The sequence below is a fragment of the Halichoeres trimaculatus genome, unplaced genomic scaffold (genome assembly GCF_033239565.1).
Source record: "Halichoeres trimaculatus isolate MK-OKI-2021-1 unplaced genomic scaffold, fHalTri1.1 fHalTri1_scaffold_6, whole genome shotgun sequence".
Taxonomy (NCBI): Eukaryota; Metazoa; Chordata; class Actinopteri; order Labriformes; family Labridae; genus Halichoeres; species Halichoeres trimaculatus.
Genome location: NW_027437184.1, coordinates 21,187,552 through 21,209,345, shown reverse-complemented (window position 1 = coordinate 21,209,345; position 21,794 = coordinate 21,187,552). Strand labels below are relative to the sequence as shown.

Below are 21,794 nucleotides of genomic sequence, written 5' to 3'. Positions count from 1 at the left end.
CAGCACCTTCAGTCCATGCCTTCTCCTTCCTGTTGGTGTCCTTATAGAAAGAATGTGTTGTTTTGTATAGAATTATGAAGTTTTTCACCTGCAAGTTTAACTTTTCTTCCTCCAAAATGTCAGATTTCCTCTGGATCTGACCCAATGACTATGTTTACATTTCAAACTTGTGTTGTAGTAGTAAATGATTGGAAAAGTGGTTTTCACACTGTGTGTGCAATAAAAATGCTGTTATTCAGAAACAGCAACCACCAATAATAACTTATTCATTTTTTCAACACATCATCATCAATATCATTGTTGCAAATTTCCTCAAAATATCATGATATAATTTTGAGGCTATATTGCCCACCCCTAGTTACCACAGCCAACCGTGCCCCCTCGTGGTATTCGGTGTGTAAGCTGGATGTCGACAGCCGCATCAGTAACATAACAGTGTGACGCTATAGCAAACGCTGGATGGAGGACATCCAGTGGTTCGTCCTCTTTGTGATTGGCATGTGGCTCTTTGATACAAAGTGCAATCAAGCTTGAAGGCTGTGTGCTGCCAGGAAAAGTACAGCCACCGTCGCACATTAAGCAATGATTCTTTTGACCAATCGAGGGTCTACAGTGTTGCAGCTCCACCTTCTGAGATCAGATTGGTTTAGTCTGGCACCCCGCAGAGTGGTGTCAAAAAGTGGGACGGCTCGTCTTGGTTATTTGGGGGTCTGTCCCGGGATTAGTCATAGGAAACGCTGTAAAATGAGTGCAGAGCTGAGACAAACCAAACCGCTTGATGGAAATGGGGCTTAAGAGACTGGTTTTAGCATAGCAAGATGCAGACAGTGCTAATACTGTATGATTACTGTGTGGGATAAAAAACTTTTTCCCTTAATGAATGCCTATCACCAGGACTTCATGTAATGTCATACTTTTACCTACACACTTAGTGATTTGGATGTGTAAGGAGTTTTTTAATTTCAATTTAAAACTGACTTAAGAAAAAAAAAAGTGGAACAATGAGACACACATTAAATACAAATCTGAAAATCATTCAATTTTGGGGGGAGAAAATGAACTATGTTGAAACTTGACATTTAAACAGATACACAGTGTGCTTCCGTACCCAAAGGACAACTTCCATTAGCAATACAGAGTCCATTAGTGGGCTAAGTGACAGCTGCTCAGTTACTTAACCATGAATGCTGAAGTCACATCGCTGAAATAATTACATCTGTGTTTTTCCTACAAAAAGCAGGCTGTGTGTGTGCTTGTGCATGTGTGTGTTTGAATCCGGAAGTGGAGGATTAGAATGAAAATAGAAGCTTATGAGAGACGGAGCAAAACAGAGAGCACATATCAGAGAAAGAGGGAGAGATTTATCACCAGAGGGCTTTGTCAGTCTCCCTTCTTAACACACTGACCCTGCTGTCTGTTTTGGTGTCGCTCTTGCGTGGAGTGTGCATGCACTTACGCCCAGCAAGTCGTCCGAGTGTGGTCTGTCTTGGGGGATTTTCTGAAGGCAAGAATCGATAAAGTTTCTAAAGTAATCCGTCCTGAAAAGAAGACCGAGATAAAAAGTCTAAACAAGAAGGACAAAAATACAACAGTCTGCAACAATTAAATAGAGAATTAGGTGATAAAATATATAACAGAGGATCTTAAATGTTTGTTTTTCTAATAAATAAAATCTGTTTTCAAGATCAAAATTAGTTTTTTAATGTTATCTTTGCTCTGCATTAATTACGTGAATGAGCTGGTGTGTGTCTGACCTCACCATTCACTGGATTGCAGCGTTGGGCTTTCATTCTGCGCTATGTGGTATAAGGCACTCATTGCATTCATATTAAACAACGGAGGCTTCCTCTCCGCTGGAACAGAGATGATTAAAAACATTACTCCATCCAGTCACAAACCAATAGAAATCAGTGCAACAAGGCATCATTATGATATTGTATTTTTTTTTTTTTTGCGCTCATACAGCATGTTATAGTTCATTACCAAATACTTGGTATTATTTGCTCAATGGCTTTTTAGAAGAAATAAATGAGCCCCTGCATCACTTACCTAATTCTATACAGGTGATCCCTAATGACCAGACATCCACCTTCCCATCATACTGACCCTCGTCCATAGCTAGAATCACCTCTGGGGCCATCCTGGATGAAACAGGAAGGATAAAAGGGAAAAAACGAAGGAACAGATTTTATTAAAGGAAGAAAAAAATTCAGGGATATTCAGAAGTTCTCATTAACTTAATAAAAAAATGCACTCCAACTTTAATATTTGACATTAAATGATATCACATGTCTACTTTAAGAAGTTTCTCAGCAGCAAAGATAAAACTATAAATGTTCAATCTTGAAAAAACTGTCTCAACACTCACAGCAACAAAGCATTTGAGTACAGCAGCTTTTCACTTTTGTGTAAAGTTGTTAACACTTTTTTTTTTTTTTTTTTTTACAATTCATTAAGTTAGAATCTCCTTAAGCCATACTTTGTGAAAAAAAAAAATCATTCATTTTTTTCTCACCAATATGGTGTTCCTACAAAGGAGTTGGCAGGTGAGGCAATGGAGGCAGAGCCAAAGTCTGCCAGTTTGACCTGCCCAGGTTCAGTCAGCAGAATGTTTCCCGCCTTCACATCCCTGCATGAGAGGGAGAAACATATGATATGGAGTGTGTGAGTGAGGAGGACAGAGAGACAGACAGTCAGAGAGACAGAAAGGAGGAGCAGGGGGCGCAGAGGATGTTTTTTTTAGAAGCAACACTCACCTGTGGATCATGTTGTGGGAATGAAGGTAGGCCAGCCCCTGCAGAGCACCATGTGTTATGGCAGCAATCTCTACTTCTTGTAGAGGTTTTTTATGAACTGAAAGAGGGACAAAACAGAGGGTATGCATGTGATGTCATAACAAGTGGAAGTCACTGTGGTTACGCCCAGAGGGAGAGGGCTTAAATACCATCTAAACTTAAAAACTAAATCAAAAAACGAGGAAGAGCTGTTGCACGATTGATCGAATGAACATGTTTGAAAAACAGTCAGGGCTATCTTTAGACAGGCTACTGAAAGACAAAGAGAAGAGAAACTGATGGATCGCTGCAATTTAGAGAAACAATCCAGGCAACGAAATCTGGATTTAAAGTTCCCATATTGTGTCAATGAGTGTATTAATTTATATCTGTGTTTTTTTTGTGAAATCATGTCTTAAATTACGAAATCTCTAAATTGTAGCATTTTAACATTTTTGTCTGCCTTTTTGTGATGTTGTGCTTGACATGATTTGAAAACTAACTCAGACTGATGCCCCTCCCACCAAATGTAGAATAATGTAGCCATAATTGTCCTTTCTGATAACCAGCAGGAGGCACCCAACTAGTTTTGAGAGAGTAGGGATGCACTGATCCATCTGGATACCAAATATTAGCCAAATAGTGACTCAAGGAGCAAGATCAGTTATCAGTGACTTAGGGTGAAGATCTAAGGGGCGGATCTATTAACATCAGTTCTGTAGTGTTCTGAACTATTGGTCGGTCAGTGATATCCATTTATTATTCATAAATCTATTGAAAGCTTTGGACATTCATACTGGGATGTCATAAAGGTGACACGCCAGTTTTAAGCATTTTTTCACTTGCACTTTTTTTTTTCATAAATACATATTTTCCAAAATCCAAGTCCACTCCTTCTGTTGCACACACACTTAGACTTACCTTCAAGCAGATCAGAGGCTGAACCAAGACAGTACTCCATCACCAGCTAAAGAAACACAAACAGTTCAGAATTAAGTGTAGATGTAAGAAAGCCCTAAAAAATCGCAAAGTTAGAACCCTCCACACATCTGTACATGTAAACATGTGACTTACCCATGCTGTGTGTTCACGGAGGTAACAGCCTTTGTATTCTATACTGTTCGGGTGCCGGATCCTCTGAAGAAACTTCACTTCCTTTATGATATCCTGCCATTTCTGTGCAGATAGACAGGATGACAGTGAGTGAGCACAAGATTTCTTTAAGGTTAGGGGTAAGATGGTTCTTCTTACAGATTTTGTGATATCTAGTTATGGTTTATCTAAAATCATGAGCAGCAGAGTGAACTACATCCGGGTGGCAAAAGCAGTGCAAGTGAGCACCAACAGGGGCCCTGGATAAGACAATGAAGATCAGTGATTTTATACTAGCATTGATGCTGTAGCTCTGCAGCTCCTCATCTAGCCTCAGACTCTCTTATAAATCTATTATATAGATAATCTGCTTCCAGATGAGGGATTTACATGTGATAAAGCAGTTCCCCGAATGCAGTTTTTTTTGGAGGGAAGGCTCTTTGCTTCCACTGTGATGTTTAGATTTTCTCTACCCTATGGGGACATTTACCTGTGGCACCAGCATTCATGATTTGTCACCAGAGTACTTGAAGGCACCAGACCTTAAAGCTGAGGCTTGTGGCACAAAAGGTATTTACATAGTAAATGGTGATGAACAGGGTTTCATACAGTGCTTTTCCTCGTCTGTCACATTCACACACTGTCACAGCCACTGAAGTGCAAAGGGGCCATGGGTTATAAAGTAGAACTAAAGAAACAGTCATATCATACAAAAAAACTCCATATCCCAATATTCTAGGAGGTTCATTTTGCCACAAGAGGACTTTTCACTGTAACAACTTTTAATCAAAGCGTAAATATCCCCCTGAATGAAATTGTGGTCTCTGGGTTTGAATAGCACAGCAAATGCCCACTTTAAAAAAATACAGCATATATTTTTGTGTTTTTGAATTTTGTAGCTAAAATTCTTTGAAATACACCTCTCACTGAAAAATAATGAAGCTACAAGTACCAAACACATTACTGTGAGGAGGTGATGGTAAGAAAAGACAATGTGAGCATCTTATGAAACAAAAGTTGTGGCTTTCTAAATTAAGGAGCAGACTGCTGCAGTGCTGCTGGTTTCACACACACAAAGTTCACTATCTTGCGTCATTTAGGGCCATTCTCTACACTGATTTAGGTATGCTCTATCAACTTTTAATGTACCCTGTTAAACATGTGACAAACATGAGTATGGAAGATTTATCATTGAAAATGGACTTCTTGTACAGTCAGAAAGCATGAATTATTATACATATTAGAAGCTTATCTCACCTCATTAGACTGTTTGCCGCTGTAGGACATCTTCTTAATAGCCACCACCTCGTTGGTGCGCACATCTCGTGCCTGGAAAACACAGCAGATGGTTAGTAAAATGCATCAACAATAAAACACAGTATATCTTATTCTCCGTGAATTTTCTCTCATACAGGATGTGGGCTGACAAGACCTCTTGTCCTTTTAACCACACTGAGCAGCATTCAAGGACATCAGTCTGATCAGCAAGTGAGGCTGAGTCACTTCACTCTGCAGTGCCTTTTTGCTTTTTAACCTCCTCATGGGTTGATAAAAAATTAATGTTTTTTTGAGGCATTTTAGTATTTTGCTGATGAGCATTCAGTTTCAGTGTAAGGTAATTTCGGTGTAAGTGTTTTTCAGAACTCGGGAATATTAAATGTAAATTGTAAACACAAAGCTGTATTTTAATTTAATGGTGAACCAACAGTTAATTGGCTTTCAAATGTTGTAGCCCTTCTCTCTATTCTTCATTTAAGACAACACAGCTTCCCATCAATTTCAGAGACTCCAATGTTTTAGGCTTTTTCTTTGATTAACATCTTAAATAAGTTCATGTGAGCATGTCTTTCTTTTATGAGTCACTGTAAGGACGTACAAAGTAGACGGCGCCGAAGCTGCCATGGCCAATCTCTCGGAGGTCAGAGAAAAGCTTCTCTGGGTCTTCTTTGAAGAAAAGCTCGGCCACCTCCGGATCCTTCAGGCTGCCTGCCCTTACAGAGGAGGGCATCCTGGTTAATGTAGTCCCTTATCACCCACGCAAAGGGGACGGGACTATCTGGGTGCTGAGCTATGCGGAAGCAGCTGAAGATTCATTTGCAGTAGTAGATGGGCCTTCAGAACCAGCACATGGGAACCTAGAGACAGAAAGAAGAGTCAGACAGAGAAGACAAAAACATCCTGTTTTCTCTTAGCACAAAGAGGGCCTATTTGCTCAGATTAGCCAAGTTTGAAGACCACATTTACAAAAATCAATGGCTAAACTTTAACAAAAGGAGAAATCTCAGCAAGACGCTGGCTTCTGCGAATTATATTCACATATAAAAAGATGATCAAAGCCTATTTTTATCCACTTACACCATTAAAAAGAAGGACATACAACAAAAAAGAGGCTAAAAGTAAATTCTGTGACACACAGTCTCCACTCTGGCCGATATTGGAAACATAAATCTTTAATACAGCGGGGTTTTTTGTTCTCTGTTCATTTCACAGCTATGACCAGCATACTGGTACCCCTATCCAATTAGGGAGAATTGTGCTAAAACTAGTTCAAAGCAGCCCTTATAAAGATTCTTCAGAAAGGTCAGTGGCTCCTGGAGTATTTTAAAAACATTGCCTTTGGGCACCGGTCACACCTCTAAGTGCTGACCATGATAAAATCTACCGATTGCAAAGTCATCACAAGTGCATCAGCTGAGACTGCCTCAGCAATTACTGTAAATGTTTAAGCAACTGGAAGGACTAGTAATGCAGATATCCCAGCTTAGGGATTGATTTTATGTCCAGAGCTGTGGGGAGACCTATAGTAATGAGGAGCGAGCAGCGTTGAATGATCAATAAGAGGACCTGGGCTTGGATTTTCCTGAGGATTCAACACTAGTTGGATCAATTTTTCTCTAGTTAATTAATGTAACATGCATGTTAAGATTCATACCAGTGTTCAGCATAAACAACTTATTTGAGCAGGCAAAGATATATCACTGGTAGAAGTCAGATCTCTGCTTAACTGCTTAACTTTGGACACATCAACACTAAAAATGTGGCAGCCAAAAGCCAGTCTGATCTGTAGGAAAATGAGGGGGTGGGGGAAATAAGTTTTATGTGTTTTGATTGAACATTAGGGGAGTCCCTATCTGATACACTGATTGATTTACAGCACTGGCTCTACAGTTGCTGTAAATCAAACCACGTTGCAAACATGTCCACTGTGTGGGAGTACTTCTCTTTAGAAAGAAATAATTTTTATTTAACCTTTATTTAACCAGGTAAAAGACCCATTAAGGTCAAGACCTCTTGTACAAGGGTGACCAATTGTAATTGTAAAACAGCGTCTCGCAACATTTGTAAAGTAAGTGTTTCTTGAAGAGGTACCACAGAGGCTCACTTTAATACAACGAATATGATTGGTCATTTGCAAAGGAATCACCCAACATAGTATGGGATTTATCAGAGAAAGGTATTGGATCAGTATTGGCAAAACATCATAAAAAAAAACAGACCGGAAGTCAAAAAATCTATATAGGGACATCCCTATTGGACATGTGGTTTTACTTTTCATCTAAATAAAAAAGTTTGAGAATATTTATGCATAAGGAGTCATTAAATTTATTTCCATGAAAGTATGAAGTAATCAATTCAGAACCACTGTGCTGTTTCCACATCATTAGGCTAATCTGACTTTCAGAATCTTCATCAGTAGCCACAGTTATATAAAGAGTTTTTCATCTTTCTAAATGGAATCTTTCTGAATGACTTTCCCTAAAACAATAGTATACATGGAAAGGAATATTCCAGTCTCTGGTCTACATGCGCCCCTGTGATCAAAAGCTGTGTTTCCACCAAGCAGTCCGGGTCGGTTCAGTACGGTTTGGGACGGTTTGGGACAGTTAAGTCTGATCCCGTTTGCGTTTCCACAGCAAACTGTGCCCTCTCGTGGTGGGCGGCGTGTAAGCCGGATGCCGGAAGCCGCAGCTGGTAAACAATAGCGCGACGCTGTAGCAGCTTACCCGCTATTAAATCCAGCAAAGAAGAAAATGCGACACAGTAAACAAAAAGCATGGATGGAAGACATGCAGCATTTTGTCCTCTCTGTGATTTTCATGTAACTCTCTGTTACAAAGTGCAATCAAGCTTCGTTTCAGAGAAGTCTGTGTGCCGCCAGGAGAAATACAGCCGCTGTCGGGGTAAGTGACAATTCTTTTGACCAATCAACAGTCTGCAGTGTGTTGCTCCACCTCCCGAGAGCGGATCGGTTCAGTCTGGCACCCATACGAAAGGGCCCCAAAAAAGTAGGTCGGCTCATCTCAGTTTTTAGGGATCCGTCCAGGGATGAGTCAGTGGAAACGCCGCTAAAAGCGCACCGTACCGAGACGAACCAACCCGGACTGCTTGGTGGAAACGCGGCTAAACAGAATGAATGGGGCATGCGCAGAAAAATGTAAACATCATGTGATTTATCAAAGTTGCGTCTTACGTCATATCTGAGCATGCGCTGAAAGAACGCACTCTGACAACTTTCCATTTGAGTGGATACATGATACCTCAATCGGTTTGGGGAAAGGAATATTCCACCCCTGTGAAACCGATTAAATGTCCATTCGGATCGGCACTTTTCTTTCGGAATAAGGTGTATAAAAAGGTTAAATTATTTCAGTTTGAGCAAATAAACCGAATGCAAGCATAATATTTGGGTCCATGTATGCGTGGCTAGTGACTGAGTGTACAACCAAAGGTAGAAAACATTGAACACACCATCCTCCTCTTATTAAGAGGGAAAGAGAGGTGGCCAACAACACGGTGCCTCCTCACAATCTTTCTAAACTTAACTTGCTGCTTCTTCTGCTGGAAGCACCTGCCATCTGTACCGTTACGCTGCACTTACATGATCATGGAAAAGTTCTGCGGTAAAACCGTTTGATAGCTCTTTCAGTTTATCTTTTGACAGTGTCATCACTAACATAACCACTGATTATCCACACAGCCAAAACCACACTGATAGCTGAATGTCACAAGGTTTGTCTGCTAAAAAAGCCTTTCAGCTGACAAAGAAACAAAAAGAGCGAAACTCTTTCACTTAGGCGCAGAGCCCTCGAGGACAAAAAATATATCTGGGTGTAGAGGAGCTTAGAACTGCTGCTGGGGAAAAGCTTTAGTAACACTAACAGGGATTCAGTCTGTTTCCTTTTAATCTGGGACCACTGAACAAAGAGTGATTCACATTTTGTCTAATTCTGTCATAATGCTCGCAGTATTATTAGATAAGCGCTGTAATGCATAATACTTGGCTGCTAAATGTTTCCAACCACACTAAACTTGGACTATTAGAGTCAAAGAGGCCCTTTAGTCCGAGTTTACAGTTACTCTTAAAAGGCAGGTAAGGTCAATGCAACACTGAAGATGTGGTGCAGCACAGTTATAAACAGCAATACCCAATTTGTCATATCACACAGTATTAAAAAAATATTTAATTAAATGGATATGTTAATTTTCCACTCATTGGGAAAACACTGCAAAAATCTGAAATCTAATCAAGTTTATGCCTCTTTGAAAGTAAAATAGTCCCATTAGATTTATTTTGAGCCACATTCCCCTGAATGTCCAGAAAAGTGTCTTAAAACAAGAAATTAAAAGTCAAAAATGATGCCTCAATTTCCTTTAAAGATTATACAAATTTAGAATGGGTTTAAATGTGTTATGTGTCTTAACATAAGAATTGTGTCTTAATACCAGACACTAGACAAGTTAAGTTTTCTCAACCTATTGGTGTTTTTTTTTTTTTACTCTATATGAGCAATTCATCATTAGCTTTTCAATATCATGAATTAAGGGGCTGTGAGGACTTTCTAAGTGATCTTAAAAAAGTCTCACCTCTAGATATATTCATTGTAATCCACATTTTAAAATGAGACTGTCAGTGCCAAAGCAGGTTATTTCTAAATGCTATTTCTCAGCAGTTGGGTCGGACAGGATTGATTTACGGCACTCAGTCCCCATGACAACACCAAGCTGGTGGATGGAGTTAAGCAGAAATGAGACATCTGAGTTTTTCTCTGCTGATATAAATTTCCTGGATTAATTTTGTAGTGATGGTGGACGCTGGAGCTGAAGTGTCAAAAAGAAAAAGACAGAGGAGCAGGGGAAAGCTCAATGAGGGGGTGACAGAGCAGGAGCTAAAGGCTAAAACTCGGGATCGGATCACGTGATCTGATCACGTCATTATTGAACGATCTGAGATCGGGGGAAGGGTTATCGGAAAAAGCCTGGGGCCTTAGTTCTTGTTTTTAATTAAAATGTGTATAATAGCGCATCATCATTCATTTTAGAATAGAACTTTATTTGTCATTATAACAAGTACAACAAAATTGCAAACAAGAAATTGCAACCTTATTGTCACACACATACAAGGTAATCTAGTGGTGCACCACTGAGAAGCTTTATTTTTTAATTTTTTGATCCAGTGCTGCACTAAGTGGAGAAAAAAAGCTATATCCATGTTGGATAGAATGATACCTTCATTTAAATACAATAAAAAATCTCAAAGGACAACGTGTAGGAGTTTTTTTCTTTTATTTTTTCTTTATGCATTGCTGAAAGATCAGATCAGGAAATATCGGGATCGGCAGATACTCAAAATAAAAAAAATCGGAATTGGATTGGGACCAAAAAACGTGATTGGGACATCTCTAGCTAAAACACAGGTTAAGCCGTTTGTGATAATGTCCATACCAACCCACATGCAGCAGTTATTCTACAGTGGTCTGTACAAACTTGAGAGTATTTCAATAAAATGAAGAGTGAGGTTAGATTTGCTCTGCTTGGTGAGGTTGAAGTTGGTAGACGAGCACTGCTGGGACACAACCAGGATCCACTTTTATCCACTATTACCCGATACAGACATATCTCAGAGCAAACTGAGGTTACAAAGTTTGCTTGTTGTCACGTTTCAAACAACAATCCCACGCAACCATTACCTCTGCGCTTTGTACTCGGTAAAAAGTTGTCTTGAACAAAGAAGAAGTAAAAAAAAAAAAAATCACTCTTTGGTCATTTGCTCCATAACAATGCACCCCTCGGTAAGAGTCACCTCCTCATGACAGAGGTGAAACAGAGTCTTTATTACAGAAAATTACTACCTTTTCGACTTCGTTCTCACAGCCCCTTTACAACATTTGTCTGGATGTGTCATGTGAATGTGGCTCATATTACAATTTAAATAGACTTCACATCTCTCACATTCAAAAATTGAAAGTCAAAGGGTTGAAAGAAGAGGTAGTTAATGGGGATGCACTGATCCGATCCTGGTATCGGGTATCGACCCTGATACAGCCCCTTAAAGCTGGATCGGGTGTTGGTGGGAAAGGATCGTTCCAAACTTGACACCAAGGCTAAACAATGATTTGGTCTATAGGGTATAAAATTAACAACTGAATTGTAATTTCTGTCATTTCTTAAGCTTTATTTCAACCAAACTGCTGTTAAATATTTCTAGTTTAAATAAATATCAACCTCAGTGATTCCATAGGTACCCATTTAATGTCTTTTGCTGAAAACATGACTTGTCCCTCAGTGGGGCATGCAGCTTATTATTTAACACTAGTATTGGACCAGTACCGGTAGATACCCAAAGCCCAGGTATCTGTATCTGTATCAGGACCAGAAAAGTTAGCTCGGTGCCTGGGTTTCCGTTATCCGGTAATTACCGGACTTTGACTGGTAAAATCTGCCAAAGTGCGGCATATGTCAACTCCACCAATCAAAATGTCCTGTGAAAAATATTCCCTCTTATCTTTTATGGATAGGCCTGGTCTGTGTGGTACAAAACTTTTTTTTTTTTTTTTCCAGTCGGTACTAAACTTGTAGCACGGGTTTCATTTACTCCGACAAAGCGCGCAGAACAACAACAATACAGCGGGAGACACATGTCGCAAGGCGAAACTTAAGGACTTTTTTACTAAAAAAAATAGTTCAGAGGAGAAAGATGGTGGTGAGGCTGAAATCCCGGAGGCTGCAGCACATGATGTCTTGCCCCCTGCCGAGAAGAAAAGGAAAAGTCGGTCGTTTCGGACCGAATGGAAGCGTCTGCTGTGCAATATTAATTTTAGTTAACTGATTGAGTCAGTTGATGGCACTCATTTTATTTGATACAGCCTATGCTTTAAAAGAAAGTTTTATAAATTGACATGCTTTGATATTATTCTTATATGTACGTCGTATCATTTTAAGTCTGCCCCTTAACGTAAACGTGAGGATCCATGTAAACTTAATGGCATGATCTTAGAAGCACCAAATTAGTTGCCTTAACGAATTTCGTTAGTAAATAATGTGAAGATTTGTAAAATGTAACTTCCATGAGGCTAGTCACTCATGCAGTGACAGATCACCCTATAGAGCCCAAATGTCATAGTCGCTGTCGAGGTGCGGATCCTAACTGTCATTATTCGGGAGCTGTCCGCGGGGCTACGCTGTTTGACTCCTCATTACTCATTGACGCACAGTGCAGGGTTTTATAATCAGTTTTTGGAATCAGTGCACTCAGGTTGTTACACAAATTTACTTTGAATATGTCACAGCTGTTTCTAGTACCAAATTATTTATGTTTTTAAATCGCTTAGTCACGTATAGTGACAAAGATTACATCGATCGAAAATACCCCACTTCATTACAGGAATAGATTTTTTTTACAGGCTTGCTTTGCAGGTGAGTAGACTTTATGTATATATATATGTCCTGATCTTTGGGCATATCTTTGAATAAATTCCCCTACCACTCTACTGAAATTTAATCTGCACGAAATTTGACAGGCGAGGGCGGGGCCCTTTGAAAAGTTACCCCCCCCCCCCCCCCCCCCCCCAACCCTCGCGGAAGCTGCGGGGTATACTTTGCAGCATTTAAGCTCAATAAATTCAGATAATACCGGGAAATCAAACGCTTTTCCAGTAAATCGAAAATCTGCCGGTCACGTTGTCCAGTGACATTTTTTTATAGCGGAAACCCTGCTCGGTGCATCTCTAGTATTTAACAAGGTAATAACCACATATTGAAAGAGCAACTCGGTGCATCTCTAGTATTTAACAAGGTAATAACCACATATTGAAAGAGCAACATCTCCGCTTTGACAAACTGTTGGAATATTTCTGGTTGTGCAAACTGTTTGGGAATAACACTCTTTCAAAGTTCACTTTTATGAACACACAAGACACATCTGGAGTCAAAGGGTTAAGTCTAAAAAGGCCATTTTAATAAACTAAAGATAAAACATTAACACTGGCTTTGTTTTTGCAGTGTGTTGTGGGGGCTTGGGATAAATAAAATATCTATACAGCAAAATACGGTCATCTTTCATTCTGGCACCAATTATCAACATTTTGGTTTAAAAACCATAGTCTTAAACAGATTTCCCTTCAATTTTGACCATGTACCACTCCTTGCTGTAGACATGAATTCTACACTTTACCTTATAGAGGCATTTTGTACTCTTCAGTTAATCAGATATTGTGATTTGTAAATATAAGGTAATCTTGTTATTTATCAATCACTGCAGAGTTGCTGAATCCTGACATCCTCATTATCCCAGGTGAGGTGTCAGGTATCTCACTGTATCACATCACGTGTCGCCCTACAACTCAGTCCTATAATATGGATGCATTTTTATATACACCATATTGAAGACTATGATAGTTTCTCTTTATGTAACATTATTTTATCCTCTTCAGGAACCATTTGGGATATCCCCTGCTGTAACTCATTCATTTTCTAACTGGGCATGGCTTTGTAATGTCCACTTTGTTTATGAAAAACCAAGAGAAGCTCCAAAAGAGAAGAAAGAAATGCTTGCTACAAATGTACTTAACAACTTTGAGAACCTTTGAATGCAATTAAGGTGAAACAGGTTAAAAGTGTGCAAAAAAATCTCACTTAAACTCATCAGTGTCTTTAAAAAGCAGTGAACTGTGAAACTCAGGTGTTAGGCAATACAAGAGCGCATTCTGAATGTGTTGCAACTTCACTAACCAAACAAGATTTCTCAACAACAGAGAGAAGGACCTACTTAATTCAACTACCCAACATGCAGTTTACTGTGTTACCACATGAAACACATCAAATGTCTTAAAAAGCTTTAAAAAGTACACATACAATAATGGACAGACCCTGCTTTGTGTGTGCAAGTGAAAGGCTTGGCTATAAGTGAAAAATGGCTTAAAGTTTTGGGGACGCTTTGGTGTGAAAGGCAGAAAGGCTCAGACAATGTGTTGACAAAGTAAGATCACTGCTGTACTCTAAATGATTAATTTCCTCGCACAGGCAATACTGAGTGTCCCAGCCCAAAAATAGCCTGATACACTGTCAGAGCATGAACATCGGCAGCAAAAATGCCATTACTCTGCTGTCATGGAGTGCTGGACTTTTAAATAACTAAATTTAAGGCTTTCTCAGCTTCCATGTGATTGTACTTCCTCATGATTACTTTCCTTGATTCAGCACATTGATGCACCCGCTGCTGTAATGTGAGGCCATAAAATCACAAGCTGAGTTGCTTAAAGGCACATAATTACATAAGTGATTTACTAATACACTGTAAGTAATATAAAAAAGCCATGGTAGCCTCTTGAAAACATTGATGCCATGAATCCACTTCGTTTAAGATGTAAAGTATGTGTTTTCTCATAGGGATTTCGCATAAAAAGTCATCACAGCACTGCCAAGTCTTTCATATAGCTTCATTCAATTTCCTTACAGCACTAAACTCTTTTAAGAGAAGAGATTAGCTGGAGGTAACACTGCAAAATCTCACTTTTGGGGCAATGTGGCAAATAATATTTACACCTGTTTCAAAGAAAAGTGTTTTCTTTCACTCTTGATTGTGTGTCAGAATTTTGATTATCTGCAACCACTCACTGCAATGTTAAGAAAAGAGGACAAAATAAGTTTTGTTTTTTTCTGCATAACTTTTAGTGAGGTTTAAACTGGAAACATCGACTTATGAACAGCCAGGACAACCACTGACAATTCTTTGCTATTTCTAGCTTCTTGTTCCTTTCATTACATTTTTGCTGCTTCCATCAAACTATTCCATCTGAATTATTCTGCAAACAATTAATCAAATGTATGAGTCCAGCTCAGGATCTTTGCAGCATCAAAAAGATAAAGACTGATGAACAAGAAAAAAGCATTTAAAACGTCCTCTGTGTATTTGCTTATATTTGACAGAAGTCCCTTTATGTATTTGTAGCCTGGATTTTTGGAAAATTTGGAAAAATTGCCAAAGAAGTACTGTGCTTTTTTAGGCTTATAATTTTTATTAATAACTTACAAATAAATAAATAAATAAAAATATTTAATGCTAATCTAGGCTTGGTGTCTTTTCAACCTCTTATTCTACTTGACCTCTGTCTGAGATGCTTCATTACAGCTACTGTCTCTCTCAGGCATGTTAAAGCCCTGTTCATATAGATTTTTTTTCAATGGAAAGTGGATAACTACTGCTGTTTTGCTCTCCATTTACACAGAAACAGGTTCAAAATTTTCAAAACAAACCTCTTTCTGTTACCGTGTAAACTAGCCAACTGCGGACCAGTCAAAAACTGTGGCGTCACAGTCTGATTCAAACATTTATGTTACATTCAGTCACATAGACATGTAGGAGATGGGGGACAAAGACAACAATGAATTTCTGCAGAGCTGTTGGTGCTGCCATTAGAGCTGAAACGATTCCTCGGATGATTCGAGGTACTCGATTACAAAAATTACTCGAGTAATTTTCTCCGCCTCGAGGAATCGTTTTAATTTTCAAAAAGATCAAAGAGTGGTATTTCAAATAGAGCTGAGGCCAAATTAAGAGAGTTTTCAGACCCCTCAAGCTACCTCTTATACAAAATAGCAACTAGCAACAAATCTAGCTTCTTTTCTGGAGTTTGGAGACAAATGGGTCATTCTACGAAACGGGTACCATTTGGGTCCCCAACATTTAATGGGATGTACAAGGCAAAAAAAAATGTGTCAAAGTGGGTTTACAAATTTTGGAGCTACCAAAGCAAGTGCTCTTACTGACATGCTGTATCAGAGAATTCTATTTCTTAAAGAGAAAGATTTTCATTTGAAAAATAACTGCTCTTTAACTAAACAAAAATGTATTTTATCCGATTACTCGATTAATCGATGGGATTTTCAGTAGAATACTCGAATACTAAAATATTTAATAGCTGCTGCCCTAGCTACCATAAACGGGGCCATAAACACTGTAGAACCCAGCGGTTTGAAACCCACTACAAAGCCGTCGCCAATTAGTTAACCTCTGCATTTGTATTATAAATAACAAATCATTAAAAAGCAGCCATGTTTTCTACATGAAATCTGACCCTGGAAAATTTGGAAAGTAACAAATTTCAGCAAATCTTGTGAGGATTTCGCTTAATTCTCTAGTGTTCTTTTAAACAATTTGTTCAGAGCTGCCCGCTTCTTATCCTGGGATTACTCCAATACAAGTTTACCTCACAATTTCAAGCTTTGCTTACATTTACTGATATCCAACACTTAACTTAATCTACGAATAGAAAATATTCAAAAAAAAAAGACAGAAACACCCTTTCAATGTGTCCCTTATTAGCCATATAGGGATGTTTCCCATTCCATGTCCTGCTTATCAGTGCAGATGCAAAAAGCTAGAATTCAAGGATTGGTTGATTCTAGTTTTCCCAGATGAAAGCAGAGCAAACAAATTTGGACATATTTTTAGGAAAAAAATATTGGTTGCATGCTTGAAACAAAACTTCACTGTGTTGTTTTTCACTCTATGACAGAATAATTAACCTTAAAGTCAGGATGGGAGGTACTTTTTGGAGTCCTTTTTTCCTCTCTTAAACACACAGTAAAACTGAAGTGAATCATATCTCACAACTGAACCTGAGAGCGCGATATGTGCATCACACACTAACACAGGTTATTAGAAAGAATAGGATGTTTAGGAAAGTGTGCAAGGTTCTTTACTTTGTGTTAGGCAAAGGAATTATTTCATTAGAAAATAACATGAATCGACTCTCCCTCATTGTAAAATCACAGAGACGCCTAACAAGCCGGTACACAAAGCTCTGCCAGGGACGTCACAGAGAGGATAAGAGGAACAGAGAGGGACAATAAATAATCAAATAGTTTATTGATCCTGATAGTGAAATTCCTCTCACTGCGCTGGGTCAGCCACAGAGAGGAGCAACCCTGCCTGGAGCAGTTCTGCTGTCTGCATGTTCAACCATTGAAATGCAGGGAATTGATGCCCAAAGATATATAAATGATCATGCAAGGAAATAATTAAACCATCTGCAATTTACACTATTGTGATCTTACCCCTCCACAGACTCTCAAACCATTTTCACTTGTATTATAAATCATGCTGCACTTTGCACTTTCTATATTTTAGCTTTCAACACCATGTCTCAAGTTTTGCTGGCCACAACCACATTTAACACACACACTCTCTCAAAGATAACTTATGCTATTTGATACACACACTTATAAAATGTCCTTCAGCATGATGCTGTATTGCTATATTGCTAAATAATTCAGAGTGATAATGCACCAAGCTGATACATCTTAGTACATGGCGTTAGCTAGGCTGAACTGCTTCACATATTTCCTATATTAATATTACAAAACAGAGGATTCTCTTATTACCAATTTGGGGACAGTCTCAAAATATTTGCATGTTCAATTTCATGACCTACATGTGCACTGCCCGTTGTGCTTCTCTCTAAACGTGGAGGGTGGGGTGCCAATGCTCCTGCTTTCCAGACTGATAATAGATTGTAGTTTCCACTGAGAGGAGGAAGTCAAAGCTTTTCAACTACCCAGTGTCAACAACAACAAACCCTGATTTGCGTTGCTGCTATAGAATTGATGGCGGCCAAAGCGAGGAATGGAGAAACCAAACACTAAGAGGATTTGACCCCTTCCATTTCTCTCCCAGGGCTCCATTTGCACATTTCCTGCTGGAAGAAATGTCATGAGCATCAACAGCAAAGCAAAGCGAGTCTCTTCTGACAACAACCACAAAAAAAGACACTTGAGGAAGATGACTTGCCTTCGACACCTTGAACAACATAACAGGCATGCAGCAAACCGCACAGCTCTACAAGGTTATCTCAGAGGATCTAGCTTATCAAACCACACAGAGGCACAACTGAATGCAAGAGAAGCTTGGACTGAAAACTATGAGATTAAAAGTGTTGAAAGGATGGATTACTTTACTTTGAAGCTAAACCTGACAAATCAGGAAATCAAAACATCAACATTCAATTAATCATGCCTGAATTCTACAACATAGGTACCCTTCACTATTTTGATTATTCCATGTGTCTTCACACTATGAATCATCCATCTGTCAATCACCAGAAGAAAAAAAAGGTTTTTTTTGATGTGCCTTTTTTATATGTCTCTCAGTATGACTCATCAAATATGTTAATTTCAAAATGTTTTCAGCCTCAGATTGGGATCCTGAGCAGATGCTCATCTGAAAGAAGTGGACGGAGACTTAAAAAAATATATGACACATCTTTAACTGTCATGACTCTGAAGATTGTGCTGCAAGTCTGGTTTTTCAACAATGTTAAAACGCAAGGATATATTCAATATGATGCTTACTAAATAAACCAAGATTTAACATTATTCAATGAATTTAGATTCAAATCAATGGAGTTTTGGTGGCAGAGCTGCAGAGGATCATGTTGTTGAACCTGCACTTATTCTGCAGTGGCTGACTGTCACTGACTTGGATGTAGACTTTAGCAAGCAGAGCAGGCTTTGCTTCAGTGTCTAATCCATTTTTCCTGGGAGACACTTAAATCCATTATGCAGTCGCCCATATCCAGACCCCTAGATATATAACACCAACACACAAGAACACACAACTTTGTATAGGCTTCTTATGCATTGAGGTGCTCTCAGTCAACACCAGCTGCATTCCTCTCATCAGCAGCCAGCAGTCACTCCTTGAAAGTAAAGAAGGGGAGCTGTGAATGCGCTTCTGTATTTATGCAGATAGAAAACTGAACACATGGCAGGTGTGCATATGAACACAAGTTACAGAGAACATAGATAAGCAAGGATGTGCAGCCTCACAGAAATCTGTGGCAACTCAGTAAAAGGACAAGTCGTACCTGCATTTCAGATGCAGCCTATGGGCTGCATTTATAACTTGGACATTGTGTTCATCACGTACTAAAGATACCAACAAAGATCGGAACTTAGGTAAGCTGCTTATACTGCAGTGGTCTTTAAAAAACATAACCTGAAAGAAAGGAACATTCAACATTAAATCATGTGTGGGTGTTCGGGTATTTCTGCCAGCAAATCTTAGACATCAAATCTGACAGATTGCACTAGCAGAGCGGGGCGTCCTTTCCAGATGAATGGTTAAGCTGTGTCATAACGTGCGATTTAGCCATATTCATGGTGTTTTGTTGCATCCATGTTTGGCTGTCATGTCTTAGTTAGAGGGCGAAGTCACAGATAAGCCGAGCAGAAGAGTAGCTTGCTGAGTGATAGCTACTGTTACGCAATATCAACACTGAAAACTGAGGAATGCGACTCACGTCAGTGCTCAAAAACAGCCATCAGCGGCAGATGGATGTGAGCTCTGCCTGTCGCTTACACAATGATTATCACAATGATTTGTCTGACTATCCTCCCTAATACTGCTTGTAAACACAATGACAGGACCTGTATATTACGTACAATAGACATTTAAAGACAGCCGACCAATGTCACCTACCGTCACACTGCTGGCTATTCAGTCAGTATGTGACTCATGATGTCCCTCATAGATAAACAAACTTCCGAAACAGACACCTCCACAGCCGAGTTTCACTTCACGTATAGCCACAGTGGACAAAAACAGAGATGAGGGAGTGGCACTGTTTGCGATAGTTGCATAAAGCGGATTAGCAAGCTAGTGTAGCTTGCTAACGCTTCTTGAGTGAAGCAATCTGTTATTATTTACATTAAACCAAAGCTTTAGCTCGCTAGCTCTGTCCTCTGTGCACCTATATCATTTGTATCTGGGTATCATTGGTATTCTGTAGAACACGCCCGTGCAAACAGGGGTTCATTTCATTTGTTCAGTAAGGTCTAAAATCTGTCGATGCCACGGACTATGCAAGTTGTGACAGCAAGTTTAGGTTGATTGGAGAACAGCAACATATTTAGCTGGCTAGCTCACAAGCTAACTTATCTTCAGTACAACATGTAGCGTTAGACAACAAATCTATCCCTTACTAGTTAACCTAATCTAAAGGCAGCTACCAACTCACCTGGTCAGAATGTGTCAGTGCCGGTCGGGAGTGAGGTAAATGCCGCTGGTAAATCCAGTAGCTGACGCCAAATCACTGACAAGGCAATGCAGTCCAGAGAAAATCAGCGTCAAATCGCGAGCTAATAACTTAGCACTGCTAATTCGCTAGTCTAATCGCAAAGGTGTCCTTCCCAATACACAAACGGTCACGCTGACTTTATCCAGATATTTTGTTCACTTCGCCAATAACCGTTATTCTGACATGTACGCTGGCTAGCCGCATGAATAACAAACACCAACATGAGGCTAGCGGACCTGGCTAACGACTGTCAAGTATAACTGTCACACCGAGCTGGTAGACAGGCTACTGACTGACTAGCCAGCTAGCTGCTAACGTTGGGTAGTGGCTAGCAAAGTTTCTCTCACCGATAGGCAGTTCCCCTAAAAATGGCGGCGAGGAGAATCACCTCCCTTCCATTGTGAGGGAATGAGGGTGCAAATGAATCGAAAAGCACTGAGCCAGGGCAGTACATTTAGCTTTCACCAAGACGAGAGTACACGTGTGGCAGTTTGGGGAGCCCTGCTGATGATGTCCAGTGGTATCCTACTGGGTATACGTTGCCCCCTCCCTTATCAGAGTTGGGGACTGCTGTGCCAGACAAATAAAATGCAAGTATAAATGTTTGGTGTGAATAGCTTTAAGTACCGGCATCATATTACAAGGAGGTACCAGGTTCTGGGACATTTCTCTCTCTTCAGCTTGAGTATGTTTGCTTGACCTTAGACACTCTGTTACTGAGCTTCTAACCTGATTAACCTGATTAACAGTTTCAGTCTTGACCTCTACTATAAATAATCCCTCTTTCACTAACACACTATGATAAAACTGTGTTGTCCTCAAACAATGGCATATCTTCAAAGTATCTCTGTCAACGTATGTCTATCAAAGTATAGCCAACATTTGTCTGTAAGGGGATCACATTGTTGAACAGTCATTGCTTTATCTCCAGTATGCCAGCCTGGAGTGGGCTTTAATCCAGGGACCAACTTTTGATGTTGTAAACAGGACAGTAGTGTATTGAAAAGTATTATTCATTTTCAGATCATCTGATCGACCTATAACTTAGAAATGATTTAGGATGTAAAACAGTCCAAGCACAAGAAACAGTTTGGTATGACTTGGCATTATATGGTTGTGTAACATAGAGCATAGTTACAGAAACAGAATATTACTGGGGTAGTGCCAGTGTCAGATGGTGCAATTGCAATACAGAGTTAAAAGCAGGTATAGCTCCTGAGCACGCAGTGCCTGTGTAGCTGACATATTTCCATTTCTGACACTTACATTTGTTTTGTTTACATCAGGGGTGCATGCATGCCTCTAGCCATGTGTGCATCTGTAGCCTGTTTATTTCCTTTTCATAGAGATGCATTCGCCAGGATAGTTTGGTTCTCACATGAATAAAACAACATATAATATCAGTACAAACGTGATACATCTCAAAGGATTACACATGTAAGTGTAATCCGTAGGAGAATATAGGGTGAATGCACCATGCATGGCAGCTAAGAGGTTAAAGATGGGCATTCCACAACAGGCTGCAGGCAGAGGGACCAATCAGCTCACAGAGCAGGGCTCAGAGGGCTTTGAT

General features: G+C 39.6%; 1 protein-coding gene across 5 annotated transcripts in view; it reads right to left on the bottom strand.

Moving 5' to 3' along the window:
* Positions 1-20,754, bottom strand: part of taok1b (TAO kinase 1b) — a 31,067-nt gene extending 10,313 nt beyond the window's left edge. Inside the window, exons 1-11 of one of the 5 annotated variants that reach the window (XM_074671719.1) lie at positions 20,569-20,754; positions 20,162-20,236; positions 5,743-6,001; positions 5,124-5,195; positions 3,849-3,950; positions 3,696-3,741; positions 2,757-2,853; positions 2,516-2,629; positions 2,050-2,141; positions 1,760-1,853; positions 1,457-1,538 (exon numbers count right to left, since the gene is read on the bottom strand). In XM_074671719.1, the coding sequence (XP_074527820.1) occupies positions 1,457-1,538; positions 1,760-1,853; positions 2,050-2,141; positions 2,516-2,629; positions 2,757-2,853; positions 3,696-3,741; positions 3,849-3,950; positions 5,124-5,195; positions 5,743-5,874 (831 nt within the window). In that variant the 5' untranslated portion in view covers positions 5,875-6,001; positions 20,162-20,236; positions 20,569-20,754. The other 4 variants (XM_074671718.1, XM_074671720.1, XM_074671717.1 and 1 more) reach the window with 4 other exon arrangements.
* Positions 20,755-21,794: the final 1,040 nt, after the last annotated feature.